General features: G+C 50.9%; 1 protein-coding gene across 1 annotated transcript; it reads left to right on the top strand.

Moving 5' to 3' along the window:
- Positions 1-4320: 4320 nt before the first annotated feature.
- NMUR1 (neuromedin U receptor 1) lies at positions 4321-15880 on the top strand. Its single transcript, XM_019739744.3, has 3 exons — positions 4321-4482; positions 6326-7199; positions 9557-15880. The coding sequence occupies exons 1-3, from the start codon at positions 4480-4482 to the stop codon at positions 9940-9942; spliced, it is 1263 nt and encodes a 420-aa protein (XP_019595303.1). The 5' UTR covers positions 4321-4479; the 3' UTR covers positions 9943-15880.
- Positions 15881-17754: the final 1874 nt, after the last annotated feature.

Here is a 17754-nt window from a genome sequence, read left to right as displayed (position 1 = left end):
GAAAAATGAGGCCCTGCGGCTCACACAGGCCATTGGGACGCACGCATTCAGCCAGGGCTGCACTGTCCATTTAGGTCACTCAGTGAGGTGAGTGGTCCGTCAAGAGTGGGCTTTGCAGGGGGAGTGGGTGCGAGCTGTGCTTTTTCCTCTGAGAAATTGAGAGGACAGTGCCCTCCTCAAGGGTGAATGGAAACGATACTGAAGTCTGGTTGGTGCCCACAGACCCCCCCCCACTATTGGGGGTGGGGTACTGCCCCCACATAGGGGCCACACAGGGAATATATTTGGGACCAGGCTCCTGGCCAGCGATCTCTGTATGCTGGGCCTGGGTCAGGAGTGGGGACTGTGGGGCAGAAAACCGGGTGCCTGGCAGCAAAAATCAGGGAGGGAAGTGGGCTGTGTTCGGCCCCTCGCTCCTCACACTGGGCCTGAGGGTCCTAGGTGCATGATACTGGTGACAAGGGGAGACTGTCGGATGACAAAATGGCAGCGATATGGAGTAGGCCTCCAGTGCACCGGGGCGTGTGACTGGCTGGAGGTGACAGTGAGCGCATCTCTGTGTCCAAGTTTCCTTAATTCACCCTTGGAAGCCTCAGGCCAGACTAAGCCTGACCCTACTGATCTGAAGAAAGGGCTTGGCCAGAGACAAGTCACCAGAATTAAACAAGGAACTGCCTTTTCAAATGAAAAAAAAAACCAAAAAAAACCAGAAAAAAAACACTACACATATAATTATAGGAGGAATAAATGTTGACTGTTGAAAAAAAATTTTAAACTGAAAACAGAAAGAATTACCTCCCCCTACCCACCCTAGTCTACCCCCCAGAGATAACCATTGTCAACAGCTGGCAACTTCAGAATCAGATGCCCAAAGAGATGCAGCTGCCCCTCCCACAGGGCCGCTGGGCACCTGGGTGGAGCCCGGCCCGACTTCACTCCCCAGTCTGTCGGCTGCTGGTCCAACCCCAACTGGTTCTTCTCTATCAACTGTGAAGGGGATACATGTCCCCATTCTACAGACGAAGAAGTTGAGGTCGGAGAAGGGAGGGGATTTGCCCAAGGTCATGTGCCCTGTCCATGCCCGAGTCCTTGCTCTTGCTGCAGCCCCCCTCCCTCATCACAGAGGAGGACTTTGTCCCCTTCCTGCTCAGAAGAGATGTCTGCTCAAGGAAAGAGCAGGGCCTAGAGCAGGGTGGGGGCCGGGGTCCTCCTGGGTCCTTTGGGGCTCTGCGAGGTTGGGATCCCTCCCTGAGAAAGGGGCTCAGCCTGACTGAGAGGTTCTGCCCTAATAAAGGGATTCTGCCTTCCAGCCGCTCATCCTGTGCTTGTTTATAGCGCCTCCAAACAAACAGACTTGAGAGCTTTCTGGGAACTTGAGTGGCTGGAAGGCAGGGTCCCAGCAAGACCATTCAAGGAAGGACAAGAATTGCCCCAGCACCCGCATACGGACGGGCCTGGCCTCCGATCTGCAGCCTCTCTGTCCTCCAGTTTCCCTCTCTATATGCCACCCCCCTTCTGAAGGGATAAAGGGAGAAACCTCGAGCTTATTTTCTCTTGCTGCCTTAAAAAAATATTAACAATCACTTCCTTTTGGTCAGAAATATACCAAGTTTCTGAGACATGCACCTATTCTCATTTATTTGAAAAATAGTCATCAAGGGCTGGCGAAGTGCTGTCTGGGCACTGTGCCTGCTTTACTTCATTCAGTCTTTGTAATAACCTTATGAAGTAGGTCTGTTGCCGTTCTCATTTCACAGGTGAGGAAACTGAGGCATAGAACATCTAAGCAACATGCCCTCCTATAGTCTAAGGATGAAGGTATCATAATAAAACTTCTCTTTCTGGAAACTCATCTCAGAGCCTCTCTGAGCTTCAATCACATGTTGTGACCCCTTGGAAGACACCAAGCCCCAACTAAGGAACTCTTGAATTTTTCCCAGAAGTTCCAGAGCACGCTAGGTATCGATACCGCTCTTTGGGGAAGAGCTCAGGAGTCAGCAGGGTGAGGAGGGGCTGTGGGGGTAGTCACATGCCTCACTCCCGGGAGCCCTGAACCTGCTCCAGGACCTGGGAGATACCAGAACCAGCTCCCAGAGATCCCAGCAGCCCTCCCTTGGCAGATTTGCTGGCATATGGAGTTGGCCCTGGTGTGGGTTGATACCCGCCAGCCAAGCTCAGGAGGTGAGGTACACACCAGAAAACCTGGGATGTGTTTACTCCAGGCCTCAGCCCTGTTGCTGACCCCCGAGGGACATGGCCCTGCGGAAGCCACCTCAGGATGGAGTAGGAGGCAGCAGGATGTCATCGGGTTCTGATGGGACATGTGGCCACGGTGGTCTTGAGCTCAGGCCCAGAAGCCAGGGCACCCAGGGCCCTCTGGACAGTGCTGCAGCCATCATGGCCACTAGGAGGGCTACTCTTTAGCCTGACATGGTCTTTGATGGCTGTTAATGCTGTGAGTAATGCAGCCAGTTGGAGGAATTCCTGACCTGTGGGAGTCAATCTGCCTCTGTAAGGCAGAGTTGGGGGCTTCCACATAATTTCCCAGATTCTGAGCACCTCCAAAGGGTCCACAGTGGGTTTCAAGCCATTCAGTCTGTGCAAAGTGGTCGCAGTGGTGTGTGTGAGTGTGTGAATGTGTTCCAGTGATGGGGGCAGGGTTGACTATGCTTGTCACATGCTAGATGCTATCTGTGACCTGTGGTTGGCTGTTTCCTGGCAATGCTGCCTGCCCCTCATTGCTTATCTGACATGACAGCAACCCCCAATTTGAAGGGTCCACCAGGCTCACTCATCGGGGGCTGAGCAGTTAACTCTCTGGGATAGCCCAGAATCCTTTACCCCAAGGACTTGGGGACCATCAGTCCTTGCACTTCCTGCAACCTCCCTGTGCCTAGAGCTATGTTTATATATGGAGTTCCCAGGAAGGCAGGCCTGGCACAGGCTCTGAGATGGTCTAACTTCCGGTCCCCAAGGCCAAACAATGACTCATGGGGAGGGTGGGAAAGAGACAGTCTAGGGGGAAGAAGATCTCGCTTCCAGTTGTCATTAAGTGGAGATAATCCCACCCAAATTTCTTGAGCGCTGACCGCGTGCCAGCCCTTTGCCAAATTCTGCTCTCTGTCTCATCACTCGCTTACAATAGTGGTAACAATGGTTAGCCTATTCTACAGGAAGGGAAACTGAGGCACAGAGGGGCTGAGTCTCTTCCCAGTCACATCTCTCCAGCAGCCTTTCTGGATCCTGGGGCTCCCTGGAAGTGTTGTCAGAAACGAAGATTTCTGGACCTTGCCCTGAAGTGAATCAGACCCTGGCAAGAGGCCCAAGAGCCAGCATTTCAGTCTGTGAGGTCCACGTCTATGCTCCCTCGCAAGTTCCTCAGGAGACAGCTTCCAGCTATGGAGCTGGTTGGAGGAGGAGGCGGAGCAGGGAAGGTGCTCCCTGCCAGGGTTTACACGAGCACAGTTTGGGGGAGCAGGAGGAGGCTGGGGTCCTGGACTTCATGGCTCTTCCCTCCTGACATTTCCTTCCCTCCCTCTGGATACCCTGTGGTATGGTGAGGGGGCAGGGGGAACATCTGAATGGATGAGACGGGGAGTATTGGGGGTGAGAGAGTATAGTGAGGGGGACCACGAAGGCCAGTGGGGGATGGGGAGGTACAACATCAAGTTAGACAGGATGTATTATTTTTTCAGAAAAAAGTAGGGGCCCGAGAGAAGGTTTCCAGCAGAGGAATGCATCGTTGGGGGCTTGAAGACCGGGCTGCAGGAGGACAGACTGCAGAGAGAATGCAGCAGCGTTCCTGGGAGGGTTCAAGGACCTGGACTCAGAGTCTTGGGGACGGAAGGGAGAGAGGTCGCTTTCCTGGGGTCTGGGGTGGGGGGATGGAGAAGAGAACCCGTTTGAAGCCTAGGAGGCAGGATGAGATCCTTTGGGGATCATTAACTTCGAGGGGCTGGGGGGATGTCCTTGGAGGTATGTCTGAAATGTGGGGCAGGAGGAGGTGGGGCTGGAGGGACACCATAATAAGGGGTTATGCTAAAAGTCAATACTTGCAGGGCGGGGACAGCATGTGAGACCCAGATCACTGGGGCTTCATCTCTGAGGCTTTCTCATCTGCAAAATGGGTTGTTGTGAAGGTTCCGTGAGATAAAGATGCTCCTGGAAGCGCCCGGTCAAACGCTTGGAAACACAACCGCTAACATTTGGGTGGGTGTGGGGGGGCTGCAGGTGAGCCTGTCGGTGGGGCGGGTGGGCTACGGGGCCGGCACTGCCCCCTGGTGGCAGACCCGGACAGTGCTCCCGGGCCCCCGACAGGCGGGGCGACGCGGCGGGCTGCTGGTGGGCAGGGCAGGCTGCTGTCAGTTGGCCCTCCCGCCAGTCTGTTCTCTACCGGTGCCCTCTCTGTCCGTCGGTGGGTCTCTGGACGCCGCTGACGGGTAGGCTCCCGGACCCTAGATCTCACAGGTCGCAGAAGGCATGGTAAGTGAGCAGGATGCCGGCATGGGCAAGGGCGCGCAGGCTGGACCTGGGGTTTGGGCGACTAGAGGCGGGAGGAGCTCCCGGGAGGAGCGCGCGGGCTGAATCTCCCCAGGACGGTAGAGGTTGGAGGGCCCTGTTGGAGCGCCCCCCTCCCCGAGGGACTCGCAGCCTCCCGGGTTATTTCTTATTATCCGCCACGCGCGCTGCGGGGCTGGGGCTCCAGCGCGGCGACCCTTCCTGGTGGCATAGGGAACCCCCCTCGAATCCGAGTTGGCGCTATGTGTTCCCAACTCATCCCCGTGGCTCCCGCCCTTGGCTCCCACATCAGCGGGGTAGCGGGTGAAGACAGAGGTAGGAGGAACGTTTGAGTGGATAGAAAGGCGCCTGGATCCGGGGATGAGATGTGGGAGAGGCAGGGAGGCTAGGGGAGACTTCTGGGGAGAGGCTTTGAAGAGGAGGAAGATACTGGGCTTAAGAATGCTTGGGGTCTGGGAGAGTGAAGGACATGGAAAAGAGTGGAATGGTCCTTCACTCTCTCAGACACAAAGGTCTGCCCAGGTATGTGGGCAACTGGAAGTCCCAAGCCCCCCATTGAGGAGAGGAAATGGGGCTGAAGGAATAGGGGGAGGATGCAGGAACCCAGCCTGATTATCCCAGGTTGCTCCAAGCAGAAGGCGGTGCTGATGGTGGGCTTGGGGAACAGGCTCGGGAGGATAGCAGGGGCCGCTCGCCTAGGGAGGCTACTGGCAGCCAAACCCCGTTCAGCCTCTGCCCCATGTCCCCTGGACTGCCCTTCCCTTTCCATGTGGGGAGTAAGGATCATGCTTACTATGCGCTGAAACTGAGCACCCAAAATGTACCAGGCACACTCCTGAGAACTTTGTATGTATTCTCTCATTGAAGCTTCACAGAAACTATGAGATAGGCTCTCTGGTACACCCCCATTTCACAGATGAGGCGACTGAGGCACAGGAAGGGGAGGTCACAGCTGTAGTATGGCAGAGCTGACATTTGACCCCAAGCCAGTCTGGTTAGTCCCATGGCCTGGGTCCTTAACCACTGTATCCAGTCAATGACTGACAGAGATGGGGAGCCAGAGAGGGCAGGGAACCCTGGAACTGGCAGTGTCAAAGGTGTCAAATATTTCTACTTCAAACAGTTCAGGTGATGGAAAACAAACAAGAAATAATGTTTGGATCAGTGTTAACTGTTTTTAGCCCTTTCACTCCCTCGCTTGAGACCACAGTGAGTTAGTCCCCTCAGTGAGGTGCTGATAACCCGGCCCTCCTGTGTGTCAGGCAGGCCCTGTGTTAATATCTTTTGTGGATTAAATTCCCTGGATCTTCATAATAAGGTAACAGCCAGAGAGAAGTTATTAGGCAAATGGTCACACAGCCTGGAATTGGGGAGGCTGCATTTGAACCCAGGCAGTTGCTTCCGGAGCCCCTGTTCTTAAAGACCATGCAATGCTGCATACTGTGCCCATTTTACAGATGCCCAAACTGAGTACCTCTCCCAAAGTCCATGGTTTAAAGGGGGAGAGACCCAAGGGGAGACTGCTGATGGCAAAGTCCATGCTCGAGAGGATCTGTCATTTAGTCAAAGGTTTCAACAGATCGTGAAATTTAAAATTGTAGTCTACTCTTTATCATTTTTAAGGCATACATTTTTACATCTCTGCAGTTGTAATGCATCTTAGAATGGATGAGAGTTTTTCTCTCTCGCAGCACCACATAAGATAACGGTTCTCTTAGTGTCGATGGCACCTTTGGTTTGATGAGTTACGACAGAGCCAGGGTTCCCTGAATGACTTTACTGGGTGTCTCTCTCTTCTGTCCTACAGGCTCCTCTCTGCCTCAATTGTTCCATCTTCCCTGAAGATGTGTCACCGAGGGGAGCAAGGAGCCCAGTGCCCTGCAATGTCAGTATGGCCTGGGGGCTAAAGTTTGACCCTGAAGACTTGAACCTGACTGACCAGGAGCTGAGACTCAAGTACCTGGGGCCCCAGCAGACAGAGCTGTTTGTGCCCATCTGTGTCACATACCTGCTGATCTTCGTGGTGGGCACTGTGGGCAATGGGCTGACCTGCACGGTCATCCTGCACCACAGGGTCATGCGCACGCCCACCAACTACTACCTCTTCAGCCTGGCCGTGTCAGACCTGCTGGTGCTGCTGGTGGGGCTGCCACTGGAGCTCTATGAGATGTGGTGCAACTATCCCTTCTTGCTGGGCACAGGGGGCTGCTATTTCCGCACGCTGCTCTTTGAGACAGTTTGCCTGGCCTCTGTGCTCAATGTCACCGCCCTGAGCATGGAGCGCTACATGGCCGTGGTGCACCCACTGCAGGCCAGGTCTGTGGTGACTCGGGCCCATGTGCGACGAGTGCTCGGGGTCATCTGGGGCCTCGCTGTGCTCTGCTCTCTGCCCAACACCAGCCTGCATGGCATCTGGCAGCTGGATGTGCCCTGCCGGGGTACGGTGCCCGACTCGGCTGTGTGTAGGCTGGTCTACCCACTGGCCCTCTACAACTTGGTCATGCAGATCACCACTCTGCTCTTCTTCTGCCTGCCCATGGCCATCATCAGCGTGCTTTACCTGCTCATTGGGCTGCAGCTGCGTCATGAGAGGCTGCTGATGCTCAGGCACGGGCCCAGCGACAGACGCAGGCTCCAGCGGCTGAAGGATCGGGGTCGGACGCAGGTGACCAAGATGCTGTGTAAGTGTTGCTGCTGGAAAGAGGGGGTGACTCAGGCACTGGGTATGAGGCTGGGGCTCCCAGGGCCGGGAGGAAGGGGCTGAGTGTCTGGGTTTCTGATGGAGGCTGAGAGTGAGGCTTGGAGTCACACACCCCGCCTTGTGTTTGCGTGTGTGCACGCAGGCATGGATACTCTTTTCAATGACCCTTTGAGAAACTCACACCAAAGATCAATGTTAATGGCTCATGGCACGATCAACTACATAATTTGTGGGGCCCAGTGCAAAATGAAAAGTGAGACCCCTTGTTCAGAAATTATTCAGAATGTCAAGACAACAACAGTAGAGCATTAAATCAAGTCCAGGGCCCTTCTAAGATCCAGGCCATGTGCAGATACACAGGTGGCACCCCCATGAAGCCAGCCCTGGCGTATGGCACAAACTGCAGACAGGGCAGGAGCATGTGAACGTGCTCCAAGATGACAGAGTCGTTCATGGGATCTAGGTCTCTCCAGGTCTCTCATCTTGGCTCCTAAACTTGTCTCAGCTCTGTCCTTCCCTACAGCAGCCTGGGAGGCATGGCCATGGGCACAGAGTTCCGCTTTCCTGAAGAACTGCCTTCTTTCTTTAGTGGCTATTGTAAAGTTCCAGGGAAGGATTCTGATTGGTGGGGTTAAGTCATGGCCCACCCCCAGGCCAGAGTGACTTGATGTTGAAGTGAACACCCCCTCCCCCATGGAACAACATAGTAGGATGTAAGGGGAGCAAAGCTTCCAAAAGGAGGGGAGAGGGTGCTGGAGAGGCTAGATGATGAATTTCTTCCATCTATGGCAGTGGTTCCCTGGGAACCACAGCAGTGACCATTGTGTAAAAGTCTTCCTAGGAGACAGACATGTTTGTGACTGTCGGTGTACAGACACAGGAGAGAAGTGTGGATTGGCGCTGGCCAAGGCATGGCCAGCTGGGTTGAGGTTCTGGATCTTACTGTGGCCTAGACCTGGCTCTTTGTCAAAAACAGTGGCCCTGGGGAAGCAACACAAACTGACACTAAGCAGATCATTGATTTCTTCCCCATCCTGCACAACCTGAGAAGGGCCTGAAACCGGTATGTGGGGTGAGCCAGGGCAGGACAGAGCTGGTGAGACCTTGGTCAAAGCCATGGGATCATAGCCAGCTATCAGGGGACTGTCCCATTCTCAGAGAGAGACCCATTCCTTTTGCCCCCAGGAATAGTGTCCCAGAGTGTGGTTTTACTGTCAGCCTCAAGATGGGACTCACCCTGGAGCTCTGTGCTTGACTCCCAGCTCTATACTGTGAAGCCTGTGTGACAGACCAACTGGCCCCTGCCTGCCCAGCCCCTGCCTCCTACTCTCCCACACCACAGGGTCCGAGTCTGCTCAGCGGGGATGACTCTTACCCTGGACAGGTGTGGTGTTTCCTTAAGTCCACCTTGTTTGCTGGCCTGGGGCTCTGGCTTCCTTCTCTCTCTCCCTCCTTCCCTGACCCTCACTTTCTGTTGTGCACCCGGCTATGTGCTGGAGACATTGAAATCTGGGATTATGAGGAAAACCCTGCTGGGGTATTGTGGGGAAGAAACTGCAGGGGAAAGAGATTGAGTCAGCTAAGCAAACACGAGAAACAAGAAACAAACACCAAGGCAGACCCGGTGACAGAGACCTAAGAAATGCATGGCTGGTTAAGATCAGGGCTGGAGGGGCGCTCAGAAGAAAGAGTGAGGGCTTGGCCAGTTTATCCTCTTTTGCTGAGGTGGGGGGTGCTCAAGTAAAGGGGAGTTAGTGCAGGGCAGGATATTCGCCTGAGCCTTGGAGAGCTGGCAGCTGGGGCTGGGAAGACTTCTGGGGCCAAGGCAGGCAAGTGTGGAGTTACGTGTGTTTGTTTCATTCTCTCTGGCCCCATAATTCTGGCCCCTTGTACCGCTGCCTGAGCGTGGGCCCCATTCTCCTGCTTCTCTGTGCTTATGCATCAGCAAGCATGACCTCTGAGTGGGCACCCAGCGGGGGCCTTGGCCCCACAGTCTGTGTCATGCTGGGGCTCAGCATCCATGGCTAAGAGTCACCTAATTCCAAGTCCCAAGGTGAGACAATTGGGCTGGGCCAGTTTGGCTCATGTTCTCACACCTGGTCCATGTGGCTGTGGCTGGGGACAGGGCACAGACCTACGGCCTGGTCAGTGACAGTGGTGAGAGTAGCTATTCTGAAAGGGGTGTGGCCAGGGCAGGCAAACTTCCAGAAACTTCAAGATGGACAATGGGCATGGGTGGCTTCTGGGATAGGAGAGAACAGGCAGACCGGCCTGAAGCGGGGAAGGCAGTGGAGGGGGCTCTGGCGGGCACCCAGCCTCCCTTCTCTGCCCCCGCAGTTGTGCTCGTCCTGGTGTTTGGCATCTGCTGGGCCCCGTTTCACATCGACCGCCTCATGTGGAGTTTCGTGTCCGAATGGACCAAGGGCCTGGACCTGGCCTTCCAGTACGTGCACGTTGTCTCCGGCGTCTTCTTCTATCTCAGCTCGGCCGTCAATCCTGTGCTCTACAGCCTCATGTCCAGCCGCTTCCGGGAAACCTTCTGGGAAGCCCTGTGCTTAGGGACCAGATGCCGTCGCCACAGACCCTGCCGCACCTCCCACACCCTCAGCAGGGTGGCAACAGGCAGCAGCACCCTGTGTGACATGGTCCCCCTGGGCAGCAGGGCTCACCCTCTGGCTGAGAATGGTGGCTCAGACAGGCAGCAAGAGACTGACCCCTCCTGAGAGGAGCCTTGAAGCAGCTTCACCTGGAGGAGCCAGAGGGTCACATGCAGCTTTGGGAGCCACGCCTGCCCTCCTCTGCAGGGATGTCTTCATGCCTGTCCCCCTTTGTGCCTCGTCCCCACTTCAGCCACCTCAGTGACTCCTGCCCCCACCACGTCCTGGAAGGGATATAAGGTTGCCGTCTGTCCTCCAGGCCTCTGGTTCTTCCCTGCAGGAACATCGCTCAGGAACTGGCACAGCAAACCTCCATCTGGGAACCCACCACCAGTTTCTGAACTGTTTTCATAGGACCCTCCCTTTCCTTCCCATTTCTTGTTGAGCTTCTGTAGGTTCTGGCCCATTCTGTCCCTCTCTAGCTCCTGGCCCGCACCTGGAACTCTCCTGTGACCTGCCCCCTCTCTGCCCCCAGTCAGCTTATTCTGCTCTGGGATCTGCACTTAGTGGCACTGTTGGTTCCAATCTCAGCCCTGTTGCCACCTTGCTCTGTGGCATCAAGCTAATCACCTCACCTTTCCAGGCCTCCGTCCCCAGTTTGCAAGATGAAAGGGGCCCTGACATCTAAGTGTCACACTTTGGCACTTTAGCTGTGGTTTTCTGTGCATGCGTGTAAGTCACTGCTATAATGAAACCGACTGATACCCTCAGATGACCAAGGCAGAAATTACTCTCTATCTACACCCTCATCACCCCAGCCCCTCCCCCCTTCTGGAGATTGGTTGCACAGCAGTGTGAATATACTGAAACAATATTGAACTGTATGTTTAAATGGCTAAGATAGTAAATTTTACGTTATGTGTATTTTACCACAATTTTTTTTTAAAGAGAAAGGATTAAATCTAAAGGAAAAGAAATAATAATAAAAAACAAACCAACTCTAACATTGGTCTCCAGAGGTAACCACTGTATATAAGACCGGACAGGGGCTTCTTGGGAACAAGGAGCTTGTGACATGAGGCTGTGCAGATCTGTGAGTGCTCAGTGTCGCCTCTGAAGTGAGCTCCCAGGCAGCCGTGGGTCAGTATGTGGGGAGCGACCAGACCCCAAACCTGCAGTTCTTCCCAAAGACTAACTGGACTCCCAGGGGCCTCTCAGGAGTCACCATCAGAGGTGACTTATGCTTCTGAGGAACTTTGGTCAGTATGGATTTATGAAGGGCCTACTATGTGCAGAGAAGTGCCAGGCAGACTGAGGACGCTGGAGGATGTGCGTTATCAGAAAGCATGTGTCCCTTAGTGTAAACTTGATGCATTCTCTCCAGTGTGTCCACAGCATGTCAGTGGATAGGCCCCATTTGTCACAGGTCACTGGTCACCCTGGAAAATAGAACCAGCAGCTCGGGGCTCAGCCCTTGAGAAAAATGGATGGAAGTGGAAGGGTCAGCCAGCAGGAGCCCACTCTCCCGGAAGCGGCACCCCCTGCAGCTGACTCCTCTGCACTGCTCAGGGTGGGGGCAGCCTGCCCCTGAGTCCCCAGTGCTGGTCCCAGCCTTGTAAACAACGCTTTGCAAGTGTCTGTCTGGCTCATCTAGGGCTCCTGTCACCCACAGCCCTCCTCCCATGTTCAAGATTTTGGACCTCTCTACTTCCGGTCTGCTCCACTCCTGCCATTACCCTGGCTGACATCAAAGTCCATGCGGATGGCTCACTGTGGCCTTGGTATCAGGGCCTGATCTTTCCTGCCACTCCGAGACCTCTCCTCCCTGGCCTCTTGGCCGCTTGGTCACGCCCTCACTCCCAGGACCTCCAGGAGTGTTTGCATTTCGGGAAGGGTGAACTCTCGGTCGTGACGTGCGGCCGCCTTCCTGCTCTCTCGCTCTCTTATCCCCATGATCGATGTATTCTTCAACCTCATCTGGAGTCCTCGATTCTCACCTGCTGCTGTCTCCCAATCCATCAGCTTCCTTTTACCTTCACCTCCTTTCTGATGGGTCCTAGATGCCACGGTCATCACACACAACCTCTGCCACTATTTCTAAGGGTCAAGGTGAACACACTGGGATCCCCCTTTCCTTCTCAGAAAAAAGGATTATTTGGTGATTCAAAGTTCAAGATTAGTCTCATGAACAAACACAGCTGTATTTGCCCATCCTTCCTTCTGTTAAGGATCTGCTCAGAAAATATAAAGTACGCAGTGTTTCACATCTATTCTCACCTAGGCAGAAGGAAGAATCAGTCCTGACACCTGGGAGGCCATCTCATTTCGTACACTTCTCAGTCTCCCCTCCCCTCATTCTTAGTTTCTAATGGCTCCACTAAGTTTTTGTCCCAGGTTTTCTTGTAGCGAGGAGTTGCCTTTTGGTGGGCTCCCTAGCGTGTGAACTTCCTTTCCATTGTGGGGAATCCACTCTTGGTGGGAGACCAAGCCCAGGCTCCCACTACAGAATTGGAAAGGGCTCCGGCAATCACTGCTGACGTCACTGTGTGGCCTATGACTTGGACGCAGCCAGTTGGACGACCTGACATGGGACTCCTCCCTGGAGCAAGTGACACTAAGACCCACGCCAACAGGAGGCAGACGTGTGCAGGGCAGCAGTGCTAACGGCAGCATCCTGCCCAGGCTATGGTTGGCGCTCCTGCTGCCCAACCTCCCTTGGTTTCTGCCCGTTTTCTCCGCCAGGTTTTGCAGCCTTCCTCCTGTTGATGTTCTGAGCTACTGAGAGCCTTTCAATAGATCCCTTTTCTGCTTGAGCTGGCCAGGCATTTGCTGTTGTCTGTAACCAAGGACCTTAACAGGTCCAACCATCCACTGGTTTGAAGGCTACACTTTTCTGTTTGTTGTACTAGTGGTTATCTGACACATTTCTAAATAAGCAGATGTTAGCACTGATTTAAAAAAAGCAACAGCCCAAACTGCAATCTGTGATACTTAATAATCATTCTCATTCTTGCTCTCACTCTTTTATTTGAGAGGCAAGAAAGATAGGAATAGATTGAAGGAATTTGATCCTAGAAGCATATTTACATTCTTCTGGCAGCCTAACCCTCTTCAGCACAAGAAAGGAACTTGAGTGTGCTTCGCTGACAAAGCAGTAGGGTATAGAGGTGGGAAGCATGGACTCTGGAGCCAGGCTGCCCAGGTTTGAATCCTGGCTCAGCCACTAATTACTCTTAAAAGTCAGAGTGGCTTTAGGCCAAAGTCAGACTGGACTGACAAGTATGGACATTTCTAAATAAAGAATGTGCAACCTGCCTACACACAAACAAGACTCAGTGGCTAACACCGACGGCAGCTCCTTCCACACAGTGTCCAGGTTCCTAAATCTAAAGGTTTAGTCTGAGGATGGTAGTTACTCTCTAAGGTAAATGTCCTTTTATGTGACCTCTTTACATACAACACCCTATCCTCACCTTCTTTCAAGCTTCTGCACAGGGCAGGGCAGGAAATTTGGGGGCTGTCTAGGAACAGAGGCCAAGGCCAGGTTGGGGACAGTGGGGATTCAGGGAAGGCTGTACCTGGCTGGGTAAGAGCGCCCCGGCTCAGGAGAGGTGGCCACAGGCTGGGGTTAGGTTGGAGGGACTGCAGGCTGCTACCACATTCTCTGGAACATCTACAAGAGTTATCTGAGATCTTTTCTATCTAATATTCAAGTAACTTCATCTGCTCTAAACAATGTGGGTCTCATTCATTCAGCTAACATCTGCTGAGCACCACGTGCCAGGCACTGTATAAGGCAGGGATGGGGCATACAAACATACTGGCATACAAGTGCTCTGACAGCTGGAACTCTGGGGACTCAGGAGAAAGCACCTGCCCCGTGGAGGGAAGGCTTCCAGGAGGAGGTGATGCTGCTCAAGACCCAAAGTCCTGGGAGAAGGGGTCTGATTGGCTGCTGAGCTTTGGTCAGGTGAGATTGGAGCATCTTTAATGACAATTCTACCAAAACCGAATCCAGGGGAGAAGGGGGGAGACCCTAAAGGGAACGAAGGCTGTCAGGAGGAGGAATGAACACTGAACAAGCGAAAACAAAGCAAAGCAGACGGCGGTCCCTGTTTATTGCCATCATTCTCCAGACTTCCCTGGCTGCCCTTGCCTGGAATTTGAATTTGGAACCTGCCTTCCAGTCCTTTTCCCTGTCTGTCTCACCTTTGTTACCGTAGATGTGCATAGGCAGGTTTTCTTTTGTTTCCATTTTAGCAAATTTGAAAAAATTAAGTACACAAAAAGAAAATAATTACTGCTAGTCCCAACACCTAAATTAACCACTGTTAACATTTTGGCAATTTGATTCCTATCATTTCCCCACATACGTCCCCTCCCATTAATGAATAATAAATTGTTTTCAATCATTTGTTTTACAAAACAACTGCCTAGAACCATCTGGTAGAAGGTCCATGGCTATAATAGATGGATGAAGCTGGTAACACCCAAACTGTCTGATCAATTTTAACATCACTAAAAGTGGACGCTAAGTGCCTCCTGCAGGGATGCAACAGAAGTACATGGCACTGGGGAAGTCTTCTTGCAAAGAAAAAACTGAACTTGAATCTAAAGAAGCCTTCAGGTCTAACTACCAGTTTATAAGAATCCTGAAGATGGAGGAGTATGTTGAAGACACCCCAAAGATGTCAGCCAAACCCAGAATAAAGACAAATTCTAGAGGACAAATGATTTGGTTTCTTCAATAAATGAACAGCATTTGAAAGGGGTTCTTTATGATAGATTTAAACAGATTTAAGACATTTCAACCAAATGTAATGTGTGGTAATTTTTGAATCCTAATTCAACCAAAACAACAGTGAAAAGACATTTTTGAGACAGAAGATTGAACACATGCTAGATATTAGACTATGTCAAGGCTAGTAATATCCTGTAGCGGAACACAATGAAGTGTTTACAGGCAAAATGACAGGATGCTGAGATTCACATTAAAATACTCAAGCAAAAAAAGGGAGAGAGGGAGAGGGAACAAAAGTGGGGCAGGGAATAGTTGAAAAAAGAATGGCAAAAATATTGAAGTTTTGAAGCTGAGTGATGGGTAAAAGGGGAGTCTTTTTTTTTTTTTATTCTCTCTAAAGTATGTTTGAAAATATCCATAATAAAATATTTTTAAAGTTTGCAATAAAGATTCACCTATTTATCTCTCCATCAATGTGACTCCTTTAGGTTAAATACCTAGAAGTGGAATTCCTAAATGCAAGGAATGAGAATTTTTACCGTGACTCAAACTTGCTAAATTCCTCTCCAGGTGTTTGTAATGAGGGGGTTCAGGACACACTACCCCCAAAATATGGCTCCTTGGTATACTGAACATTTTAGGCTGAAGGGATTTGAGAAACGGCAGGTGATGGGTGGACTTTCTGACCTTCCCCTGAAGCAGGTCATAGAACCCTCACGTGAGGTGCCCTTTATACCCAGGGGAAAGGAGCATCCTTCTCAGCAAGACACGAAGAGGAATCTGAGTGAACAGACCTCGCTGTTTCCCCCACTTTACTACACTCAGCCCTAGTCCTCTTTGTCCTATCACATTTCCCACAACTCTCCACGCTTCATTAAACCTACAAGCAGAAAAGCACTTCTGTTAAACCACTTCATGGGGCCTTCATTTCCTTATGAAAGCTCCCATGTCACATAAAACGTTTTTCTCTTGTTAATCTTTCTTTTGTGACAGGGGCTCCAGCCCAGAAATTAGAAGGGTAGAGGAAAGAGATACGTGTCTTCCCCTATAGTATAACAATTTGCCTTTTTATCAGTTTCCCCCCAAATCCCAAAACACTTGTTTGATGTTTTAATTTGTTAATTAATAGATGTAAAAATGGTATCTTATTTTTTTAAATTGTATTTCTCTGATGGTTGTAGAGCATTTCTTTATATGCTAAATTTCTTCTAAAAATTGCTGTTCATATCATTTGCCCATTTGTCTTTTTCTTACTGTAGTTCTTTCATATTCTGATACTAAATTTTTGTTACGTTACAAATATTTCTTCCCAACTTGTTCCTTATCTTTTAAATTTGTTTAAAAGAGACTCTTGCATCCAGAAGTTTTAAATTGTAATGTGGTCAAACATGTCTTTATTTCATATATGAATTTTGCTTCATATGTCATAAGAATGACATTCGTATCTTATTACTAATTTTAATAAGAATACTTAATTTTTGTGATCAAATATTTATTCTATATTTTTACAGATAAGCTTTAAATAAAATGATATGCTGTTTTTCTTCCTTTACCGTGTTAGTTTAATTGATGTATTTCCTTACCTTGAGACATCCTTGCATTCCAGAGACAAACCCTACTTGGTCAATATTCTCTTACTATATTATTGCTTAGTTAATTTTGCTAATATTTTATTTGAACCTTGCATCTTTGTTCATAAGTGAAATGAACTTTTTTTTTCAGTTGTCCTTGATCAGTTTCCTTAAAAAAGTGGGCTAGTCTTGTAAAGTAATTTAGGTAAAAGCATTTGGTGAGGTACCAAATCTAAAATATATAGGCAAATCGTTCTTCCTAATTCTCCTTCCTTTCCAATTTGGGAATTTTTCTAAAGCTAGGACGTGGGCAGGGCCCCTTATTCAGGACTACCCTTCCCCACCCCCAAAATACACATATCCCAAAATGCCCCTTTTCAAATCCCAATGTGGGGATAATTCTGTTGCTTCCAGCGTAACACGGGCTGTGAGGAGGTGAGAAGAGGTGGCTTTGGGTTAAGTTTTCAGGAAAGAAAGAAACAGAGACTTAATGCAGTTAAATCTCAGAGGGCCAAGGGTCTCGCAGCCTTGAAAGACTGGAGCCCCGAATCGGACCGACTGATGGCTTTTATTGATAAGCATACAAGGAAGTGGCATTGTTTTAGACACAGTCTGTGAGACTCATCCATTACGTCAAAAAAACTATCTCAAACCGAAATTATTTGTCCCAAAACAGTCGAAGCAGAAAGTCCCATGATGACTAAGGTGCCGTATACACCTCCCTGGGGGGCAAAGTCTCTCATGTTGAAACAATTCTATAGAGCTGAGCAGAGAGAGCTTGATCTTATCGCTCCAAAGACCTCTCTCACAATTAGGTGAGAGGGAGGAGCCAGAGCATGGGGGAAGGGGAGACAGGGCTCCTTTCCAGATCTTCCAAGGCAGCTGGGGGGACAGGGGGGGTGGCGGAGGGTCTCTGCAGGGTTCCGCCCAGCTTGAGTTGTTCCCCCTGTGGGGAATCTTACTCATCATTGGTTGCAAACCCTCTTTTGGAGACCAGCCAGAGACACAAGATGTAACAAACTCAGTCCCAGAAAAGCAGTCTCACAGACTCTTCTTTCCTTAGGGAAAGGTGTGTGTGTGTGGGGGGGGGGAGGGGGACGGACGGACGACGACAAACGGCTAGGCTGTTGTGTGACTGGTCCAACTGGTGCTAATGATCATTGAAAGAGCACGTTAATGATGATTTAACTCAAATAAATTAGGAGACAGTGTTAAGTAATTGAGGCTGCAAATCAATAGCCGTGGACAAGTTCCTTAACTTCTGTGAGCCTCAATTTTCTTAAATGTAAAATAAAATTACTAACATCCAAGTTACGAGTTTGTTTTGAGAAGTCCATGATAAAAGGTATGAAAAAGCTACCACTACAATGCCTGGCACAAAACAAGTATTAATGTATTTTAGCTATAACCATTACTGCTATCACTGCTTTGATGACAGCTTCAGACGCAGGTGGGTCGCGAGGGCTGGTGCCCGGAGTCAGCTGGCCAATCCTTTAGTCCCACTGCCTGGGGGGATCTGGTCTGCGCTCCACCTCGCGTGGTAATGCTTGTCTCCTTGTCGGGTGAAAATGGCGATAGTACTAAGACACTGAGTGGGTGGCGGCCTAACCCGGTTAACAGATGTGA

Source organism: Rhinolophus sinicus, chromosome 17 (genome assembly GCF_057876585.1).
Source record: "Rhinolophus sinicus isolate RSI-liver-muscle chromosome 17, RSI-T2T, whole genome shotgun sequence".
NCBI lineage: Eukaryota > Metazoa > Chordata > Mammalia > Chiroptera > Rhinolophidae > Rhinolophus > Rhinolophus sinicus.
This window is presented reverse-complemented; position numbering and strand designations above follow the sequence as displayed.

Excerpts from the sequence above, each read along its gene's own strand:
- NMUR1 (XM_019739744.3), top strand. Across the intron at positions 7,200-9,556 it reads GCAGGTGACCAAGATGCTGT|TTGTGCTCGTCCTGGTGTTT; the intron begins GTAAGTGTTGCT and ends CTGCCCCCGCAG.